The sequence below is a fragment of the Aythya marila genome (assembly GCF_965140915.1).
Source record: "Aythya marila genome assembly, contig: HAP1_HAP1_SCAFFOLD_228, whole genome shotgun sequence".
Taxonomy (NCBI): domain Eukaryota; kingdom Metazoa; phylum Chordata; class Aves; order Anseriformes; family Anatidae; genus Aythya; species Aythya marila.
In genome coordinates this window covers 206,079-227,033 of record NW_028136949.1, presented here as the reverse complement: position 1 = coordinate 227,033, position 20,955 = coordinate 206,079, and the positions used below count along the sequence as shown (strand labels likewise).

At 46.5% G+C, this 20,955-nt stretch overlaps 2 protein-coding genes across 2 annotated transcripts in view; both read left to right on the top strand.

The window, feature by feature from the left end:
- Positions 1–744: 744 nt before the first annotated feature.
- On the top strand, positions 745–7,343 carry LOC309891281 (ubiquitin carboxyl-terminal hydrolase 42-like; the record flags this gene model as incomplete). Its single annotated transcript, XM_082785650.1, has 12 exons — positions 745–973; positions 1,719–1,919; positions 2,508–2,618; positions 2,778–2,880; positions 3,085–3,152; positions 3,309–3,379; positions 3,911–3,993; positions 4,890–5,001; positions 5,379–5,519; positions 5,714–5,814; positions 6,278–6,419; positions 6,627–7,343. The coding sequence occupies 12 exons, from the start codon at positions 745–747 to the stop codon at positions 7,341–7,343; spliced, it is 2,079 nt and encodes a 692-aa protein (XP_082641776.1).
- A 30-nt stretch (positions 7,344–7,373) lies between these two features.
- Positions 7,374–20,955, top strand: part of LOC309891280 (uncharacterized protein) — a gene marked incomplete at both ends in the record, with an annotated part of 73,756 nt that continues 60,174 nt past the window's right edge. The window contains 3 exon segments of the mRNA XM_082785649.1: positions 7,374–7,387; positions 8,787–9,366; positions 9,368–9,438. Coding sequence (XP_082641775.1) covers positions 7,374–7,387; positions 8,787–9,366; positions 9,368–9,438 — 665 coding nt within the window.

The window sequence follows — 20,955 nt, the reverse complement described above, 5'->3', positions numbered from 1 at the left end:
TCTCCTCTTGGATCTCAGCATGCCAGGGCTTTGGTGTACTGCCACTTACAGCTCCGCTTTTTCACCTGGAAAAAGCGACCGCATGATGTAGACTGAGGAGCCCTCACAGATTAACTTGCCGTCACCAAGTGACGCCCAGAAAAGGTGTATTTAAAAGCTAGGCTCATTATAGAATCACAACAAACCCCTCATGACTGGTGCAGTAGACAGTGAGGTAGAGGGCGAGCCCTGGAAAGACAGAAGAAAAGTAGCAGTGAGTTCTGGGTACCTTTGTGCAGACGAAACAGAAAAACGCAGGCAGTGAAGTAATAGTGTTCCGTTACTAATGCCAGCAATAGATAATTGCAACAATTATCTATTAGATCATAGGTACTAATTAACAGATAATTGCGCAACTCCGGAAATCAATAAATAACTGATTCCCCTCAGAGAACGTCTTCTACATTTTTATATTAAAAAGACTCCAGAGTTGTAATGGATTAAAATCCTACGGAAGGGAAAGAAATGGCATCAGCCACTAGTTCTGCAGAAGCGAAAAGTAATACTGATAGAGTTTAGATGGAAATTTTCACTTTGTGTGTTTAGTTTGGGGATTCTTTTTAAATCATTCATACCAGCGATTTAGTTCTTAAGGCTGTTTCTTTGAGATTAAGTGACAGGACTTCTGTTACTCTTTTCTTCTTGGAGTGCTTCTTGATAGTCTTACGTCAGCCAGAACTTCTGTCTCTGTTGCAGATGTGAACAATGACCGTAGCTAAGAAGCCCAAATCTTCAAAGCCTAAAAAGCCCTCTTCAAGGCGGTCTGGCAAATCCAAGAAACCAAGTCCTAAAATACTGATGTCACGCACCGCCAACTGGGGCCGGATAGTGCCTGCAGAAGATTCAAGCCAAGTCTCTGTGGCCCAAGGACGTGGAGGTGCTATTTACTGTAGATCATCTGAAAAATCTAAGGCTTTTGCCCCAAGAGATCTAAGTAAGTGTGCGTTCTATCCTGCCTCCATTTTCTTCAAAGCAAAAGTAGAAAATGCAGTTCTTACTTGTTGCACTGATAGAGAAGGGGACTACTGTGAAGAAAGACTTCAAAAGCGAATCCCCTAAGGCAACTGAAGTGACTGATGTTACAGAAATTAATTTTGATATATTTACAGTCAACAGAGAAATACGGGGAGCTTTTTGTAATGCACAGATTCCTCCATGTCTTTTCTGTTTTGCAGAGAAAAGTGTTTGATTGTTGCTATTCACAGCTTCCATTTTTCACAGGTTTTTTGAAGGCTAACATTGCTCAGGAAAAGATCTGGTATCTGTAGGGGTACCGTCATTCCTAGTTCCTAGTTTTTACGTTTTTACCGTATAATTTCAAGTCTAAGTTTGTGGTTTAAGTTATAATAAGGAAAAAAACAGTAGTTGAGTTAATCAGGTTAAAGATTATAGATGGAGAGGAACTTGGCATTAGGTGCTACAAACAGAATGGCAGTTAGCCTTGCCTTAGAAAAATTAAAATGGTTGACTAAAGTTGTTTTTGTTTTTTTTTTTTTTCCCCAAAACATTGTGTTGACCAGCCAATTTGAATTTGGTGGTATTAAAGCTGTCTGCAATAAGTTTTTCTGGTTTGGATTGTAGCTAGCTCCTCTAGGTGCTCCTGCAGAATAGTATTTTTTTAAATACCTTTCTTCGAAACAAACAAACAAGATCTCTTTTTAAATTTAACTTTCTTGCAGTCGTTAATGATGGAATTGCTCCGCCACAGAGCATTCTTTTTCCACCTGAGAAGATTTGTATGGATTGGCGAGAAACACAAAGTGTTGGAGTTGGCCTGTACAATCTTGGCAACACATGTTTTCTTAATGCTACTCTACAGTGTTTGACCTACACACCCCCACTTGCCAATTACATGCTTTCTCTTGAGCACAGCCAGTCATGTGAGTACTTTCTAACAGTATTTTGAATCTGTTGGATAGCTCTGAAGGTGAAAGAACAGCAGTGATTCTGTGAGATAAGCTTATTTGCCTGATTTTACCTGTAGCAGCTGGCTTTGAGCACTGTATTAGCAGTGGGCTCCGAATAGCATATGGAGTGCAATTAATGCACCATGTTTTATTTATTTAGTTATTTGTTTGTTTGTTTGTTTGTTTATTAAAGGATCATTTATTGCTTCATGGGAATAATGAAGTGCATTGGACAGTAATGCATTTAGTAGTAATTTTAGAGAGTAATACATTTTGCAGCCTGTGGAGTTCACATTCCTGTCAGCCTTTACAACTGCGACTTTGCAGTAGTCTTTTAGATTTCTCTTCACAAAATGCATTTGAATACAGGCTTAGTGGATATTTTTCTTCTGTCAAGTTGTGTGAAATGAAATGTTACAAGACTGTTGGGACATTGGCATCTTGGGAGAATAGAATGTAGCAAGGAGAGTGGATATTGTATCTATAGTTTAAATTGTACTTAGATGTTTGTAGTTCTGGATATTTCGCTGGACTGGGATGCTTTGCTCTTTCACTCTTCAGGTCGTGAACAAGATTTTTGCATGATGTGCACGATGGAGACTCACATTAACCAGGCCCTGCGTTGCACTGTTGATGCCATCGAGCCTACGCATGTTATCAGTAATCTCAGTCGTAAGTGGCTTCAGATGTGTTTCTTTTCGATAGCTTGTAATCTTCAAATAATTATTTGATGTGTCTAAGTGGTTTTAACACGCCAATGAAGAGAGATTTTAGAAATACAAGAATGATTTCATTTTTAAATGAGGTCAATACTATCATCTTCTTATTTAGGAATAGGACAACATTTCCGTTTTGGCAGTCAAGAAGACGCACACGAGTTCTTGCGCTATACTGTTGATGCTATGCAGGAAGCGTGCTTGAACGGAAGCACCGAGTAAGCATAAACAAGTTCACTTTCATACATTCTCTAGCACCTTCTAGTCCTTTATTTACTCTCAGAAATGATCTCTAGCACCTTTTAGTGCCTTATTTACTATCAGCAACGCAAGTCTACATCATCCTTGGTTTTCATCAAACTCTTTGAAGAGTTAACTCTGTGCCTTAAATCTTCTGAGGTCTGATTATAATTTATTTCCAGATTGGACAGATCTTCTCAAGCTACCACCATCATTCATCAAATATTTGGAGGATTTCTAAGATCGAGAGGTACTTGAAAAAATATTCCTGTCCTTAGAACTGATCTGTGTCTTTTGTCGGTAGTAAAGCAGTCTGTAGTTTGTCTAAAGTAGTATCTGTCAACAACTTGAATTTGGACAGTTAGTCTCCTTCACATAATGTTAAGCATTTATATTTTGCTTCCAGTGAAGTGCTTGAATTGCAAAGCAGTTTCAGATACGTATGAGGCATTTCTTGATATCACTTTGGATATAAAGGTAAGATGTTTTCTAAATATAATTCATGATGTTTAAGTACATGCATAACTTTCTAAATTAAACTTGTTTAACTTAAAAAACCAAACCACATATAATGTTAAAACGTAAGAGCTTGGTGGTGCTAAGGAAGTGGATTGGACTTTGTCCTTCCGTGGAACCCATGTAAATAGTCTCCACATTTGCATTGGGTTTAAGGGGAAAGAATTCTCTTTCTGCAAAAATTATAATGCTGTCATACTTCTTTGTTGTTCTACCTCAATGTACATCTAATTGTTAGACTGATGAATTTGTCCCCAGTATTGATGACAAAGCACACTATAGATGCTGTGTAGGCAACTGGGAAAGTATTTGTTCCAAAGTCAAATGCCTTCCAGGTGAGGTCAATGCTGAGCATGCTCTTTCTGCCTCCTTCTTCACAGTGCTCCTAGTAGATCGCTTGAGTATGTTAGTAAGATTCTCTTATAAACTACTAGTATGTCTCTGGAATTCTGAATTACGGTGACTTTGCGCTCTTCTTTCTCGCTGCTCTAGGCGGTTTCGTCTGTTAGCAGAGCTCTGGAACTCTTTGTGAAACCTGAAGAGCTAGATGGAGAGAATTGCTATAAATGTAGCGAGTAAGATTTTGACGTCAGTTTTCTATGTTGCATGACTCTGTTGGACTACCTCTAAACTTTGGATCTACTTACAAGTTTTGTGGAAGTTTATAAAAGACTTGGATTTTTGTTTCCTTGGAGGGGGGAAGTCTTGTTCATAGGCATTCCCTATGGGTTTGCAATTCTCTGGCTTGTATTTTGCCATCAGAATTCAAAAAGAGCTACTTTTGTTCTTTCTATTTATTAGCTCTCGACAGTACTTTTCTTGATGTAAACTGCCCAGTTTCCGTTGTTCTCTGGGCTAGTGGCTAATTTTCACTGCTTACACCGTAGGTCCTACCTTGGAGCGGGCAATGTGTCAAACTGAACTATTTTGTTTCAAAGGATGGCAGATGGTTTCAGTGTCTTTCCAGACAAGCTCAGTACATGAAGACTTCCTACTGTTAAATGTCTCCCTCCTGTAGAATGACCATGTGCTTCTGTTGTATTTTTGATGTTGATAGTCGACCTATGTTGGAGATTATTTGCAATTTCTAGCCCTGGGGACCAAGGCTCTCTCGTTCCGCTTTCAGTATTTGTATTTCCCTTGAAAGCTGAAAGAATGTATCCAGGATTGGAGTTCAAATAGCCACTTTTGTAGACCAAGAAATGGTACCTTGCCATCCAACCTGGTCATACCCTTTTGTGAGAGATTCCTGTTCCCGCTATGCTCTGAGTTGTTGGGAAAATTGACCTTCTTCTGTGTATTAACAAACCTGACACGCAGTGCATGGGTTTATGAAAAGAAAGAAGACCAACCTATTATGCAAGTAAATATCATTCAAATAGCATAGGCATGCGTGAGACATTAAAAGGAGTTTGTCTTGGGGGCGAAAAAAGAAGATGCCTTCAAACACTTATCTCTGCTTGTTTTTAAGGTGTAAAAAGATGGTTCCTGCGTCCAAGAGATTTACCATACACCGTTCTTCCAAGGTTCTCACAATATCACTGAAAAGATTTGCAGATTTCACAGGTGGAAAGGTCAACAAGGTATATTTACCACTGTAATGCAACTATATCATTGCGTAATGGGACATCCCCCAAAGTTGAAAGTTGTTAATATTTTCAGACAATAATTGTAGACTAACGACTATGGCTTATTCTTTCTCTTAATATCAATAAAGTTCCCGCTTGACAAGAAGCATATGCTTTCCTCTGAGAAGGCTGATTCATCAGGAAACAGTTCTCTGCAACTTCTAGTCTTAACCGTTGTTTATGGGAAGACTTATTTGTAGTGAATCAAGAAATATATTCGAGAAATATATTCTAGAAATCAATTCTAGTCTGTGTTTTTTGGAAGTGTTTTTCTCTGGCTAGTCCACGAAGTACTCTGGGATAATTTTTCTATCTTCTTGATGTCTCTTTAGGAGGTGAAATATCCGGAGTATTTGGACCTGAGAGCCTACATGTCGCAGTCAATGGGAGAACCACTGCTCTATGCCTTATACGCGGTGCTGGTACATCACGGTGTCAGCTGTCACTCAGGACACTATATATGCTATGTAAAGGTAGAAGTCAACAGCATTTCTAACAGGGTAAAGGTTGTGCTGGCAAACCAATTAAAGCATGACTAGCAGCTACTGTTTCTAGGGAAAAAGATTTCATTATATTTTTATTTGACATGTGTGTATTTTGTTCCTACCCGTGATTTCAATTGGAAAACGTGCAATTCACCTAAAGAAATCGTTGTCTTTATTTGCAGGCTGGTAATGGACTTTGGTATCAGATGAATGATGCTAAAGTAGTGCGTACTGACATTAAAAGAGTTCTTGGTCAGCAAGCTTACATACTTTTTTATATCAGGTAATAACAAATCTTAAAATGTGTTCAGAAGAGATTTACTTTCCTGTTATTGATATTTTTCTGTTTTGCAAGTGTTTTTCTTGCTATCCCGGGAGAAGATTATTATTTGTCTAATTGAGTTCTGTCTAACCTGAAATTCTCTGTGTCGTTTATTATCTTTTGTTGCTTGGCCTTAAACTGCAGCACTCATGTAAATTGCTATCTATGTGTTATCTGTAGCTGGCTAATTTAGAGAAGGAGAGAAATGAAGGTCATCTGTGGTGTAAGAATGAATTATTGCTCTGCAAGTGATAGTCTTAGTAGGAAGACTGTTCTCTACTTTTCAGTCTGTAGTCTTGGCGAAGCCTTCTGTAGAGAAGGCTTCCATATCGTATGAGCTGTTCCTCTAAAATGATAGGATGGGATTTAATCCAAGAGTAGGCTGAAAGAAAAACTAAACTACGATCACTGCTCTTTTCTGAAGGCGCTATGATTTGACACTTGGAGAACGTGCGTTTTACTTGCCAGCACCATCTTATCCCTGTTCATTCCCTCCTGGTCAGCAGGGGGCTAATAGTAAGCAGGCTGGATTTCTGGGACCACGACTTCTTCCTCATATGATTAAGGTAATTCAGGGAAGCGGGAGGGCAGATAACGGCACCAAACTGCTAGTGGGTTTGGGGTTTGGTGTGGGGTTTTTTGTTTGGTTTTAAGCATCTTTTTAGGTGTTAAGACCATTTGTAGAAACACTCAGTAGGAGAGTTTTGTGTTTCAAAATGTTACATGCAGTGTTTGCGTTAATCCATCTTGCAATTTCTTCTTTTTAAATACAGAATTCAAGCCGTTTAAATGGAAATGGATCCATAAAAGAGGACGCAAAGACCACTGGTGTCACCCTAAAAAGGCCATCTTCAGCACCACCAATGGCCTGTGTTCAAAACCAGGCAATTACCAGGCCTTCAATGACTGATACGTCAAGAAAACAGAAGATCACCATCAGTATTCACAATAAATTGCCTGCTCGTCAGACTGTGTCACAGCCTGACTTTCTTAGCAGTGCTGTGGAGGATGAAGATCTCTACCAGGCTGTTCCTTCATCCACAATTACAAATTCGGTAATGCAAATGAAGCAAATGCAAACAAACAAAAAAGTTTCTGATGAAATTTTTGTGGAGCCAACAGTGAATGAAAATCCTAAACTCAGCTCTGATAACACAGTCCCTTATGGTGCAGAATCTTCAGGAAAATCTGAGGAGGAGTCAAAGGGCTTATTTCAAAGGAATTTGAAATGCAATGCAATGTCCTCTAATGGAATTTTGGTTGGAAAGGTAGTCCGTACATTGCAGCATTCCAATTCTTCCTGTCAGAATGCTGACAAAGGAAGATCCCAGCATGAGCTGCCAAAAACAGATTCACTAAATGGTGCTATTAGGTTAGTTACTGAATCTAAAGAAAACGGACTGAAACTTGATGATTCCACTTGCCGAGTTGAACCTGTTAAACCTTCTGAGATGTTCTTTTCTAAAACAAATGGATTGCTTGAAACATAGATTTGCTCCATCGAGAATTTCTCACCTACGATGTATTCGGGAGTGTTTATTGTGTTCCTAATTCAGGTGAAATACTGAGAAAACACAGCACACATGTGATCGTAAGACTTTGTGGTATTATCCCCTTAGAATTTGCAGACCTGAGCTTACATTAGAACTTGTCAACTTAAGCTCAGCTGAGATAAAAATTCCTAAGTTTCATAAAGTAGATTTTGGGGGGTGAGTTGGGGTTATCTTTGAAGTGTAGATAATGCATACAACTGACAGCGGTCTTGCTTACCATTTAATGGAGACATTCTGACAAGACTAGTCCTCAGTACTACTACAAATAGTATTTTTTTGTCTGCTGACTTGTGCGTTTTAATTGCAGATGCCTGGAGCTATGCCTTCAGTCAATCGAGAAGTCATCACGGAGTCCTTCAGAGCCAGCCAGCTGAACAGCTTGTCAGAGGAAATGAGGTAAAATGAGCACAGTCTGATTAAGACAAGACTTTATGGAAGTTCGTTACAGTTTTATCTGTCTACTAATAGTATTTAATGGAAGGATTTAAATTAGTACAATTCCATACTGTGTGTCCAGTGTCACGAACAGAACTAATGATCAGCACTGAGCATATCACTCTGATGCAGGTTGGTGCCTCAAGGAGAACTTGTGTTCCTTTATAGAATGTTTTTCCATTTTTCTCCACTGTCTGGAGAAACACTGGCTGTTCCCCGCTCGCCCCTATGCCTTTTTTCTCAGAGCAGCAGGTGGAAGGAGACAGATGCGTTTGCTTTTTTAGTGCAATGGCTTCAGAAGCAAGAGGGGCAAAAGCACTTTCTCTGGGAGCTGAAGAAGGTGTCCTAATCACAGGAGAGGTTTCTAAATGGCATATCTTTGCGAGGGTTCCTGTAGTCCGGAGGTTTTTGTTTGTTTGTTTGCCTTTGGAAGGTTTTACTCTTAATATTCACGTCCTTCAGCAGAAGTGAGAAATGGGTTTTTATTTTATGCAGTGTTGCGGAACCTCCGAAATCTCCTGGGAATGATGAATACCTCGCCCAGTACCAATGTGATGACGGTGGAGACAAGGAGAAACCAAGAAGATCAAAAGAACGTGACCTCATTTCAAAAGAAAATGTTTTGTCCGGCAAAGACTCTTCTGAGCCTGGTGAGAAATTGCGGCAAACTTCCTCTCTCGAGTCTGACACTGAATGTAGCTCTAACAATCTTTCTTCCTTAGCTATTGCAGATAGACGCCAAGATACAAAGGACAAGACTAAAACCACTGAGAAAGAGCATTACCGAAGCAAGAGGGAACATGCTCCTAGTGAAGAGAAGGAGAGTCAAAAAGCAGGTCCTTCCAGCAAGAGGAGGTGTTCTCAGAGCGTGGAATTTGTTGAGCAAAAGAGTCACAAGCAGGAGTACTGGGAGGGAAGCAGGTACAGATCTTTCCCTCGTGAAAGAAACAGCCCTGAGAATGGCAGAAGAGCAGTCAAATATTCAAAGTACAGATCTGGCAGCGGAGGAAGATCAGAACAAGGTAGCAATAGGTACTACCGATCCAAAGGGGAAAGAAGTTGGAGCAGAGAAAGATACTATCGAGACGAAGCACGGAGATGGGAAAGATGTGGCTATTACAAGGATTACTATTCACCTCATGCGACAGGAGACAGTAGAGAGAGAAAGTTCTCTCACGGCGATTCAGCCTTTGACAGATCGACTGCAACTTACTACAGCAGGTCACATAAGCATTATCATTACAAAAGCAGATGGCCTCACGGTTCCCTCTTGAGAGAGGAAGATGTACGTCGCTTTGGCACACCCCGAGCAGACTTGCATCGTTGCTCGGTACCTCAGCAACATTCCAGAAGACATTCTCGTGAAAGACATGCGCTTCCACCTGTGTCAGCTCATTTGGAGAACTGTCGCCAGAAAACTGAAACAGAAGGAAACAGAAAAAGAAAATATACCCGTGCAGAAGGTAGTGAAAGTGAAATAGAAAGGAAAGACAGAAAGATAGAAAAGGAGCTTGTAGGTGGTGAAAAAAATGCAAAAATATCACAAGTTCTGGAAGAAAAAGAAGTCTAAGGATAAAGATGGAGAGAAGGATTCCAAGTAAGCAAGGATTCCGGCATACTCCGCATTTTTTATCCTAATTCTTTTCTGGGTGCTTCTCATGTCTTCCTTTTATTTTATTTATTTATTTTTTTTTCCTGGTGGTTTCTAAGTTCTTTAGATAGCACCAGCTGGCTGGGGATCATGTTGTTAGGTTGATCAGTGAAGACAGGAAAGCTCTTGCTGAATTGTGTCAGAGCACTAGCTTTGGACCACATAGTTCGAATCACATCCGTACACCATTCCAGATTAGGTTAAAAGATTTTTTCTGCTTGCACGTATTCCAGAGCTAGCCGTTGTTAATGATCTGTGTACAAACCAGGACCTATGGTCCTTCAATCTGACGGCTTAAGTTTGCTGCATCTAAAGTAAGTTGCGTGTGCACAAAGCACCACAAAATAGCTGACATGCTGCAAATCATCACCTGTGGTAAAATAAATCAGGTTTCATATAGGCAACAAGTGCCACATCTTTTTTTCCCTTTTTAACTTGCATGTTTCTTTCAGACTTCATGATTTGTGTTTCTGTGCGCTCCGCTTTGACAATGCCAATCGCAAGCGTAAGAAAAAGAAGAAAAAGGAGAAGAAAAAGAAGAAAAAGGAGAAACACCAGGAAAGCAAAAGGCTCCTTGGAACACTTAGATCCTCGTTTCCAGAAGATAACGCGGGAGAAGAAGGAAGAATCCCATCCTCCAGATGGCTCTTCATGTGAATAATGCAGAAGTGAGAGCAGTAAACAACCTTACAAGGAAGGGAAGACTTCCAGTGCAGGCGAAAGCAAGAAATACTGCTCCATCGCATCCAACGACTATACTAAAGGTAAGCGGCCGCAGCGTGTGTGAGGAATTCCTTTTATATTAATCTCGAGATTATTTCAAACAGTCTTGAAGTGCTTGATGACTTAACAGTCTGCAGATTTATTATCAAATCAAAAAAAAACCCCACTTGGTAGACTATTTTTTTCCCAGTTTTGAATGGCCACTAGGAAAGAAGGCCTGAAATAAAGAGGTTAAAGGCAAATGGTTTTCATTTGGTTTGATGATGAAGTGGCAAACAAGAGGAAGAGTTGCAAGCTCCCTTCTTAAATTCAGTCCAGCCAAGTAGGAAAAGTAAATGTGGACGGACAGCTGTATCTTGGCAAAGAAGATAGTAGGGAGCAAGGAGGTTTAGCAGTCAAGATGGAAGGTGATGCCATGAGGCTTAGAGGCTAGTAATGTTCTAATGAATCACAGCCTTCCTAAAAAAAACCTGCCTGAACAATTCACGTGAATAACATACTACCTTCAGCTATTTCAGCTTCTTGCTGTACAGCTGAATGCCTTTTACGTAATGTTTGGAGAAGTTAAAATCTCGGAAGAGGTTTTCATATCTTTTGCCCAGTTTGGATGATGAAGTAAATTGCCAGAGTCAGTAGATTCTGGCACTGACAAGTTTCTTCAAGCTTAAGAGCGAGTGCAATTGTTTCCAAGCATTTTTCTTTTCTGAGACAGGGAGCACCAGAAGTTGTCATCTTAAAATACGACATGGAGGGGAGGCTGGTTGTTCACACATTCTTGCCAACATTCATGCAATCTGTCCCATTATCAAGAACAAAATTAGGGACTGAACGGAGGTCTTTCAAATTCCAGTGTTGCAAAAATGGACTTTTTACGATACGAATGTCAAAAGAATCCTGATTGTACTAGACTGGAAGTATCTCTTCTAGCTGAAAAATCAGGAAGAGCACAGAAGAAAATGCCTCTGCTCTACTGCTCTTTGGGCTTCAGTGAATTCTCTGGCCAGCAGATGGCGAACTCGTTCTCTCTAAACCAGTCCAAAGTAGAGGAAGAAAGTCAACGTCTTGCATGCATTACACAAGTGCGGGGCATGGGGATCCCTGGGCTATATACGTGAAAGAGATGTTCGTTGATAAATACAGCAGTACCCGCCCCACTTGGATACACTGCTTGCAAGGTAAGCAGGATAGGAGGGCTGTGCAAAGCAATTCTGTTAAATTGAGGAATTCAAGTATTTCGTCAAGCCTGAAGATACTAATTAGTTTCCTTTTGGGGAAGGTCAGTCTTTCAAAGCAAAGAAAAAATGTCTCTTAAGCAGGATTTTCTGAATGGTGGAATCTAATCTGAAAAAAGACCACTTCCACACGTTAATTATTTGCTAGTTTATTATTTTTAATTTTCTACTGTATTGAACCTCTTAAAGAAGCTAGGGACAGACTAGGAGCAACGGAGGACTTGTTAGAGTGCCTTTTAAACCGGAATCATGTTCCTTTGAATAAATGAACAAGGATAGCTAGTGACAATTTGTGATTTAAGGAAATTGCAGATACGTAAGAGAAAGAGCAGCATTAAAGCAGTTAAATTCCTGCATTCCTAAGTGCTCTCTCTAGCAAGTTAGTGAACGCTTCTGTTCTGTGGCTAGGATTTGGTCAGCTTTGATCACTAGTAAACCAAGGATGCCGTCCAGTCAAACCTTCATATGACTGTAACTTACCTAAGGTCAACCGTTTGCTATCAAAGCAGGTAGCTTGGTCCTACTATTCTGTACAGCTCACCAATTTTAGCATAGAATTCAAATGTAGTCCGTTTAATGGGAGGACTTTGGAAGCCGCCTTCTCCAGTCAGTTCAGATGTCGGCGAGGGGCTGGTGAGCCGCTGGGACGGAACCCCCGTTGCCCGGGTTCCCCAAGCAACCGCCCCACTCTCCAGCCACCATGGCAGGTCCAGCAGCCGGCTCCCGCTCCTCCCGGGGCTGCGGCCCTGCTGGCGAGCCCAGCGCCCCAGAGCTCAGCCCAGCGCCCTTTTTCCCACAGAGGGTTTCCCCAGACGGCTTCCGCGGCTTGCGCAGACGCAAAACTCCCCCTTCGTCGTCCCAGCCGTGCCGCCAACGGTGGCTGCCTGGCTGCTGCCCTCCCTCCCCGGAGCGACGGCGCTGCCCTTGCAGCCCCCGCAGGTACCCACCCTCCCCTCCGCGCTGCCCCAGGCCACCGTCTGGCACGTGGTGCCGGGGGTCCAGGGGCAGGTGCTGCAGCTCCCCGCCGGGGTGCAGCTGCCACCTGGGGGGCACCTCCCAGCCCAGGGGCACCACCTGCAGCTTGGGCAGCTCCCCGCCGGGGGGCAGCTCCCTGCTGTGGGGCAGCTCCCCGCCGTGGGGCACCAGCTGCAGCTGGTGCAGCTCCCCGCCGGGGGGCAGCTCCCCCACACCGCTCCTCCCTGTGCCCCCGTCCACCAGTGGGGACAGCCCATGGTGACGGGGACACTGGTACCCCACCATGCGCTGGGGCTGGGGCCCAGGGCCGTGCTCCATGGGGAGCTCCTGCACCCCGCAGGCACCTGCCTGTTGCAGGCCCCCGCCCAGCGCAACCCCCCGCCACCCCTCGTCCCGGGGCCTCCGCTGCGGGGGCAGGCGCTCCCCACGCCCCGCACCCTGAGCAGCAGCCGGGGGCAGCTGCCGGAGCCCTGCTTGCACGCCGTGGGGCTCAGCGAGGACCAGGGGCCCCCGCTGCCCGGCCCCACTGCCCCCAAGCCTGCCCAGGCTCCAAGGACCGCCAGCACCCAGACGGCGACGCCTGACGGTGAGTTTGGGGCTGGCACAGCCGGCCGCTGGGCGCCCCACACCCAGGGGCCATGGGAAAGCTGACATCGCCCGTCTTGGGGGATTTTCTTGCTTCGTCCTCAGCGGCGACAGCCCCGCAGGTGCCTGAGGAGCCCCCGCAGCTGCCCGAGCTGGGCCCTGATGCCTTTGCCGAGGCCTTTCCAGAGCTGGCAGGGGACAGCCAGCAGCTGCAGCACATGCAGGACGAGCTCCTGGCCGACCTGGACATCCCCATCCCCGGCATGGAGGAGCTGCTCAGCTGGCTCGATGCCGTGGAGCCCCAGGACGCCTTCCCCGATTTGCCCAGCAGTCCTGCCCTCAGCCGCTTCCTCTCGCAGCTGCCCGACCTCTGCGAGGACATCGAGGAGCCGAGCACGCAGGGACTGGAAGCCACAGGAGCCCTCGGTGAGGTCGCCTCAACCCCTGGGCTGCGCCCCGAGAAGCTTGAGGGTGGGCTGTCGCTGCAGTCCCCCGTCGTGCCAGCAGTGAGCCCCCCGCTCAGCCCTGCAGCCAGTCCCCTGCCCAGTGCGCTTAGGAGCCCCCTACCCAGTCCACCCCTGAGTCCCCCCAGGAGCCTCCCTGACACCCAGCTCCTCAGTGCCCTTAGTAGACCCCTGCCCCAACCCCCCCAGCGTTCCCTCAAGACCCGCCCCAACCCCAAGGTCCCCAGTGCCCTTAGTAGACCCCAGCCCAAATCCCCCCCGAGTTCCCCCAAGAAACGCCCCAACCCCAAGGGCCGCAGTGCCCTTCGTAGACCCCAGCCCAAATCCCCCCCGAGTTCCCCCAAGAAACGCCCCAACCCCAAGGGCCGCACTGACCATAGGAGACCCCTGCCCAAACGCCCCCTGGGTCCCCTCAAGAGCCCCCCGCCTGCCCCTGCGTCCACCGGCACCAAGCGGGGGGCCAAGCGCCCTGCGCCCAGCAGCACCCCCGGGACAGCGCAGAGCTGCCAGCACAGGAGGCCGACGACAGAGAACCCCCCCGGCAAGGAGAGGAAGACGCTGCTGGGCCAGGCTGGCCAAGGCCGCAAGAGACCGTGCCAGGGCAAGACGGCTGGCAGCAGCACGGTGGCTGGCAGCAGCAGGGAAGCAGGCAGCAGCGGGCAGCAGCTGGCGATCAACAGCACCACGGCACCCAGCAAGAGAGCGCGAAGCCCGGGGGCTGCAGGGGGGCAAGGAGCAGCGGCGCCACCTCCCCGCAGAGCGCGGCTGCTGCCGGAGACTCCGAGTGGGGAGCCCCGTGCCGTGCGGCCCCAGGACAGGCTCTGTCCCCAGGCCAGCGGGGCCAGGACGCTGCAGCGCCAGCAGCCGGGGACAAAGACCCCCAGCGAGACTTTGCAGCCGCTGGGGGCCAGGGCCAAGGCGCTGGGGCCAGCGTGCCAGCTGGCCTGTGTGCAGCCGCAGCCCACCTCCAGCAGCCCCAGCAGCATGCCCAGCGCCCCGCCGACAGTGCCAGGCTCCAGCTACCCGTGACCGACCTCGGGCTTCTCCTCGACGGCCCCCGCAGCACCCAGGCAGGCACAGAGACCTCTGCAGGCACCTGCTCCAGCTTCAGCCACGCTCCTCAGCCCTTGCCCCTCTCGCTTGCCCTCTCCCCTCTCTCGTGCTGGAGCTAGGGGATGGGCTTGCCACTCACAGGGATGGCAACAGCGCCAATGGCAAATGCGCGCGCGCCTCACCCAGGAAGGTGGCAATGGCAAGCTGGGGAGATGCTGGCAGCAGCTGGGCTGGGAAAGCTTGGCCATGGCAACTGCTGCTTGGGACACCAAAGGGCTGAGAGACAAGACTTGCTTCTTCTTTCGGGGCATTGCTCTTCTTTCCTGCCTTCTGGATTAAATTCCTCTCCTTAGGTGGTCACTCAGCAAGGCCTCTGCCTGCAGAGCACTTCTTCTTGCACTGGCATGCCAAGGGGATAAGAACTGGGAGGCCTTTGGGATAGCAAATGATCAGTGGGATGGGAAGTGATGATGGGGATAGCAATTCATTGGAATGGGACAAATGGGTTTTATTTGTATTAAATTTAAATTTTTTAATTTTCATTTAATTTATTGGTTTTCTTATTTATTTAATTAAATCCACTTTATTGACTGTGTTGTACAGTACGGCATTGTTTTATTATTATAAAATTATAAGTATTTAATAGTATTAAATATTTTTATATATTAATATCTTATAAACTGTAAGTATCATTATTTATTATTTTGTTGGTTTTTATTCCTTTTCTACCCTATTAAACTCTCTTTATCACAACGCACTGGTTTGGATTTTATTTTTCCTTCCGAGTCATTCTGGATTCACTCCGGATGGGGGGACACTAGCGAACGCCTGTGTGCTTCAGATCCAAGGTCACCTTTGCCCTCATTCAAGATACATATTTGCATCTGTTGTTGTGAAACAAAATTAACAACAGGAACAATAAAGTTACCTACTTGCTAGCAGCAGCTCTACATTTGCTGGGGTCTGCTCTGTGCATTTTGAAGACCATTCCATGCTCTTCAGCCCCTTCAGGAGGAAATGTATGGTTCTAGGAAAATGCGTCTTGACCTGATGCAAAGCTGTGACGCAGCCTGCAGCTGCTGCAAGCCCTGGCATTTTACCTGCAGCCCCTCCAACAACTCTGATGTTCCCTGCATCGACTTCAACCACTGCGGCAGGACCTGAGGCCCCTCAAAGCCTTGTCACACACCCTACGGCCCCTCGAGCCCCTGGCATGTTCCCTGCAGCCCCTCCAGCCCCTGGCATGTTCCCTGCAGCCCCTCCAAGCCTGGCACAGGCCCTGAGAGCTGGCTCCGGGGACGACCCCGTTGCTGTCTCAGGCACCAATACACACAAGGGGAAGGAATGCATGCAGAAGTCATCTCGTTTCGGAAGGGCAGAAAGCCCTCCCAAGAAGAGGAAGGAGCAAGAGGAAGGCGAGGCAACCTACCCCAAGGTAGGGCCATCCCAGGGCACAGGAGGCTGTTGGAAAGGAGAGCAGAGAGAAAAGCAGCAGGAAGCAGGTGATCCCCATCCCTGGGCGAGCTGCGAGCCATGGGACAAGATTGCAGCTGCCCTCCAGGCGAGCACATTGTCAGCTGGCTGCTGCGCTGCTGGGATAGCAGCTGCGGGAGCCTGGCAGCAGAGGGCAGGGAAGCCAAGCAGCTGGGATCCTTCTCTGGGGAAGGGGGCACTGAGAAAGAGCTTGCAAACGGGGCACAAGCCCTCAGCCTCTGGAGGCGTGAAGGAAAGGGATCCCTTCTGGGAAGATGCTGTGGGCTTGCTGAGGCTCGAAGAACAGACGGTGCTGGCTGCTACCAGCGTGCTGCAGCAGCGGCAAGACAGAGCCGTGGTGGTTTTCCTCAGCTGGGCAGCTGAGCTCCAGCACAAGCGCTCTCTCCCTGCCCCTCCTCCAACGCCAAGGGGAGAAAAGAGGCTGGCAAGGGCTCAAGGGCTGCCAGAAGGACAGGGAGATCACTCCACAAGGAGCGTCACGGGCAAAGCAGGCTCAGCACAGCCTGTTCCAGTCCAGCCCGGGGCCTGCTCCTGCGGGGGCTCTCCACAGGCCGCGGCCTCCTCCAGGCCACAGCCACCTGCTCCACCGGGGGCTCCTCCAGCCACAGGGGGGCTGCAGCGTGGAGATCTGCTCCACGGGGGACCCATGGGCTGCAGGGGGACAGCCTGCTCCACCAGGGGCCTCTCCCTGCACAGGCCGCAGGGGAACTGCTGCTGTGAGCCTGGAGCACCTCCTGCCTCCTGCTGCACGGACCTTGGGGGCTGCACAGAGCTTTCTCACTCCTCCCTGAGCCAGACGCTGCTGGGCAGCAGCTTTTGTTCCCTTTCTTAGATGGGCTCTCCCCCAGGCGCAAACATTATCCTTTTGCTCTGCGTTCTGGGCAGCAGCTGGTGGGTCCCTCCTGGAAGGAGCCTCCTGGCAGCGGCTCTGAGCTCCCATGGGGCAGCTGCTGCATTCTCCTCACAGAGGACACCCCTGCAGCCCCCCGCTCCCACAGCCTGGCCACGCAAACCCAAGCCAAGACACCGAGCGAGCCTCCCTGATTGCCAGCCAGCAGCTGGCTCAGCCTGGGACCCCAGGCCAGTGCCCACAAGACTCTCCTGGGCCTTGAAAAGCAAGCCCTGTGGGGACGGAGCACCCACAAAGAATGGACTCACACAACAGGACTCCTTGCCAACACTGCCTCACAGACACCTGGGCCTTGAGCGGGTAGCTCACCTTGAGCGAGCTCATTTCCTTCCCAGTAGCTGAAATGTGCCCTTTCGGGGGCATTTGGGGACTACAGCGTGCTGCTGAGAGGGATGTTGGAGCTCCTGCAGGGCAGTGCTTCCACTAAGGCAAAGCCTTTTCTGCATCTTCTACTGCCCTGCAAGCGAGGATGCTTGGGGCACACAAGAAGCTGGCAGGGGACACAGCTGCAGGGATTGCAGGGATTCCTAAAGTCATAGCCAAATACAAGAAAGACAGGAGGACGTGATGCTTTTGATAGAAAGGAGCTCGCTTTGGGGTCCAAATCCGTCCCTTTTTCAGGGAAGGAAGAGATGTTGTGCATTTCTCTCGTCCCCCTGAGACAGCCACTGGGTGACGATGGTGCCAAGTGTCTGGAAAGAGACCTTGCTTTCTCAGGCCCAGGTGTCCAGCTGCACACCAAGGCCGTCCCTGGCTTCCAGGCGCAGTTGCCAGGCTCAAGGCTGAGCTCCCCTGCGAATCCCCAGCCCAGCAGACCTTGCTCCTGGCATTGTGGAGCAGCCATTTCACGGCAGCCTTTTCTCCTGGCAGTCAGCTTTGCGCCGAATGCTCTGTCACCGGGATGCCTGAGAGCTGTGGCAGCTCAGCAGAGAGTCACTGTCAGCCTTGGAGCTCACAAAGGTGGGTGGCCGCAAGTGCCCTGAGCGTCCAGCTCGCAATGAGGACTGCTGTGGCACTCAAATTGTCACCTGTTTGCTGCGATGCTGGGATACCTGCTCTGGTAGCCTGGCATCAGAGGCCAGGGAAGCCAAGCAGCTGGGATCCTTCTCTGAGGCAGGGGACACTGAGAGTGGAAATGGAAATGGGGCACAAGCCCTCCGCCTCTCAAAGGAACCCCTCAGATGTTTAGGTATAGTAAACTTATGTATATCTGTGTGACTCTAGACCACAACATGTTAGTGTTCTGGTTTGTCCACTGCTTTGTTGTGGGGGCTTTGAGTTGGCCTCTACTCTTTAGGTGAATGCTGACTTCATATCTATGGTGCACTTTATTCTTAAAATGGGAAGTTTCTACCAATTTCCTGTCCAAAGTTCCTCATAAGCCAACTGCAATCATCATTTCAGATGTATCTCCCAACTTACACATTTCCTAATTCTCCTTGATATTTACTCAAGAAATGCATTTTCACAGAGACATCATATTTTTCTCTCAACTGGCATCTGGCTGAGCAGAATGATGTCCTTTAATTCCCTTCCACACAATAGGCAACTTGTTCCTTCTGTCTTCTGAACACTTCCTCCTAAGTTCAATGTGAATACAAGTGGCAGAATTTTGCCTCATGTCTTATATGTGTGGCAGGGCTGCCCTGTCAGGTATATTTATACTGGAGAAAAAAAAAAAAAAAAAAAAAAAGAATAGCCATACATACCATATAACCACTTAACTTTTTCAGTTCTTCTGTTAACAGTGCATGAACATGGGGTTTTGTTGTTTTATTGTTTGTTTTAAACTCCTGACTGCCATATAGCAAACATGACAAAAAAAAAAAAAAAAAAAAAAAAAAAAAAAAAAAAAACACCCTTGGTTGAGAATCTCTAAGCATGGCTCTACTTTGTATTATCAAATGTCACTTCACCTGAACCATTTCAATCACAAGGGATATCCTTCTGTCAGGCTCGGTAGTACTTCCCAACTTTATGTCACCTGGAAATCTCAAAGCTCATATGTAATTTTTAGTCTTCGGCCACCATGTCCATATGAACATACCTAAATTTGAAGTCATCTCTGCTCTGAATAGGAGGTTGGGTTTTCAGAGCTCCCTTCCAGCCTACATTTCTCCATGAGTCTTTGCCTCCTTAGCAGCTGCAGTTTCAGAACTGTCTCTGAGAATCACTACAGGGAACCTCTCCTTTGCCGGTAATTCCCTCTTCGAACAGTGTGAACAATTGCAAACTCCCTTGATTCACTTGCAGCCCCAAAGCCCAAATCCATAGATAAGGTATCAGAAGCTCACAGAAAGTGAAATAGATGTAGTTCATCCCCTGTGTAGGGGAGCACTGGTCCTACAAAGGCAAGCTACTAAATTCTCTGGAAACAAATTAGCTTTAATAAATTATCTTGTAAATTCCACATTACCCGCTACTTCCCTAGTCTTATCTCTTCTTGCTACAAAACTTTGCCCAGCGTTGATGTCAAACTAACAGGCCTGCACTTGTCTGGATCACTCTTTACATTCTCCTGGACAGAAGTATATTTGTTACTCTCCCATTCTGGGGTCTATCCCTGATTTGCACAGTTGTGATGTATTTTTCCTACTTGAGTTGTTGTTCTGTGTGCCAATGCTGTTAATAGGCTAGGTAGATATCAGCTTGTCATTTTTCACTTGAATCACTGTAGATTTTTATTTCACCTCAGATGATGTTGTGCCTAGTGCCCTACCCTCATTTGCAATGGGAATCCTGTCACTGCCCTTAATATCACATTGTTGTTGCTGTTAGATGCAGGAAATAAGATTTGCAGCATTTGAGACATCATTAACTTTTGATCTATTTTTGCCTCGAGTATGCAACTGTCCTAATTTGTTCTCTTTGTTCCCCCTGGGTTCTGTGGCTTAAGTATCATTTACTATTATTGTTTAATTTCCTATGTGAAGGAGGTTTTGGGTCATTCGTACTTTATTTTTGCAGTTTTTAACCTCTGAAATGTACCTTTTCTCATTGCTTTTTTCCCATCTGAATTTTGAATTTTAACTCTGCCTTCTCTGCACTCCAGTCCCAGAGATGCTTAGTCAGACTCAATGATTCATTTCCTTAGATTTCAAAGTTTGCATTTGTAAGCCTCAAAAATTTCATTCTAAGCCTGGTTTTGTTTTATGTTTTGTTTTATCAGTTTTATGGTATGATAAGCTTTTGCTTCCACTGAAGGGTAGAAGTCATTACGAATAGTGCCAACAAAACAGAAACATAACAATGAAAATGATATTTGAATTCAGAATAGGTATTTAAAAAGTTCACCTTCTCCAGCACAAATGGGGAAAGTAAAATAAATAAATAAATAAATAGAGCAGTCCTAAATCATCAAAACTGGCCAAAGAATTAGAAGAAGCACTATTTTTCCAAGGCTGCAATGTTTTCCATTCATCTCACTGGGCCAGCAGAGCACTAGAGAGCTGGATGCACTGAAGTCCTGGCTCATACCCTAAATGACCTGCAGGAAGATCTTCTTATCTCTGTCCCCCCGTTTCTCCTTTCAATCTCTGTTTTGTCTGTTTGTATCACTAGCTATCAAAGCGCTACTGAGATATGCACGTGCAGCACCCAGCACAACCTTGTTTCAGGCTCCAGTGGGACCTTTAGGCATTACCATCCTATAAACAAGTCACAGTGATAGTGAGTGTAATTACAGTCGTCAAACTATTCCAGCTCCACTTCATTAGCCATGCCCTGAGCTAAATAACATTTTAATCAGTTTGATATGTCACCTGTGGCTTTCTTCACTGTCACTTGCAATCCAGCAAACTCCTTCCTTCATGTTTCTAGATTAGACAGAGGGTTCTTAACTGCAGACATCCACTTCCCTGTTCAGGAAGCAGTGAGACCTTTCATCTTCACCCAGAATTAAGATGATATCCAAGCATCATGAGACACAGCGCGTGTGTCTCCTAGGCCCATCCCATAAGAGCAGGACATTTACCTCACATGAGAAGAAGACTTAATGCAGAGGCAAAGCAAGATACTCGGTGTCAAA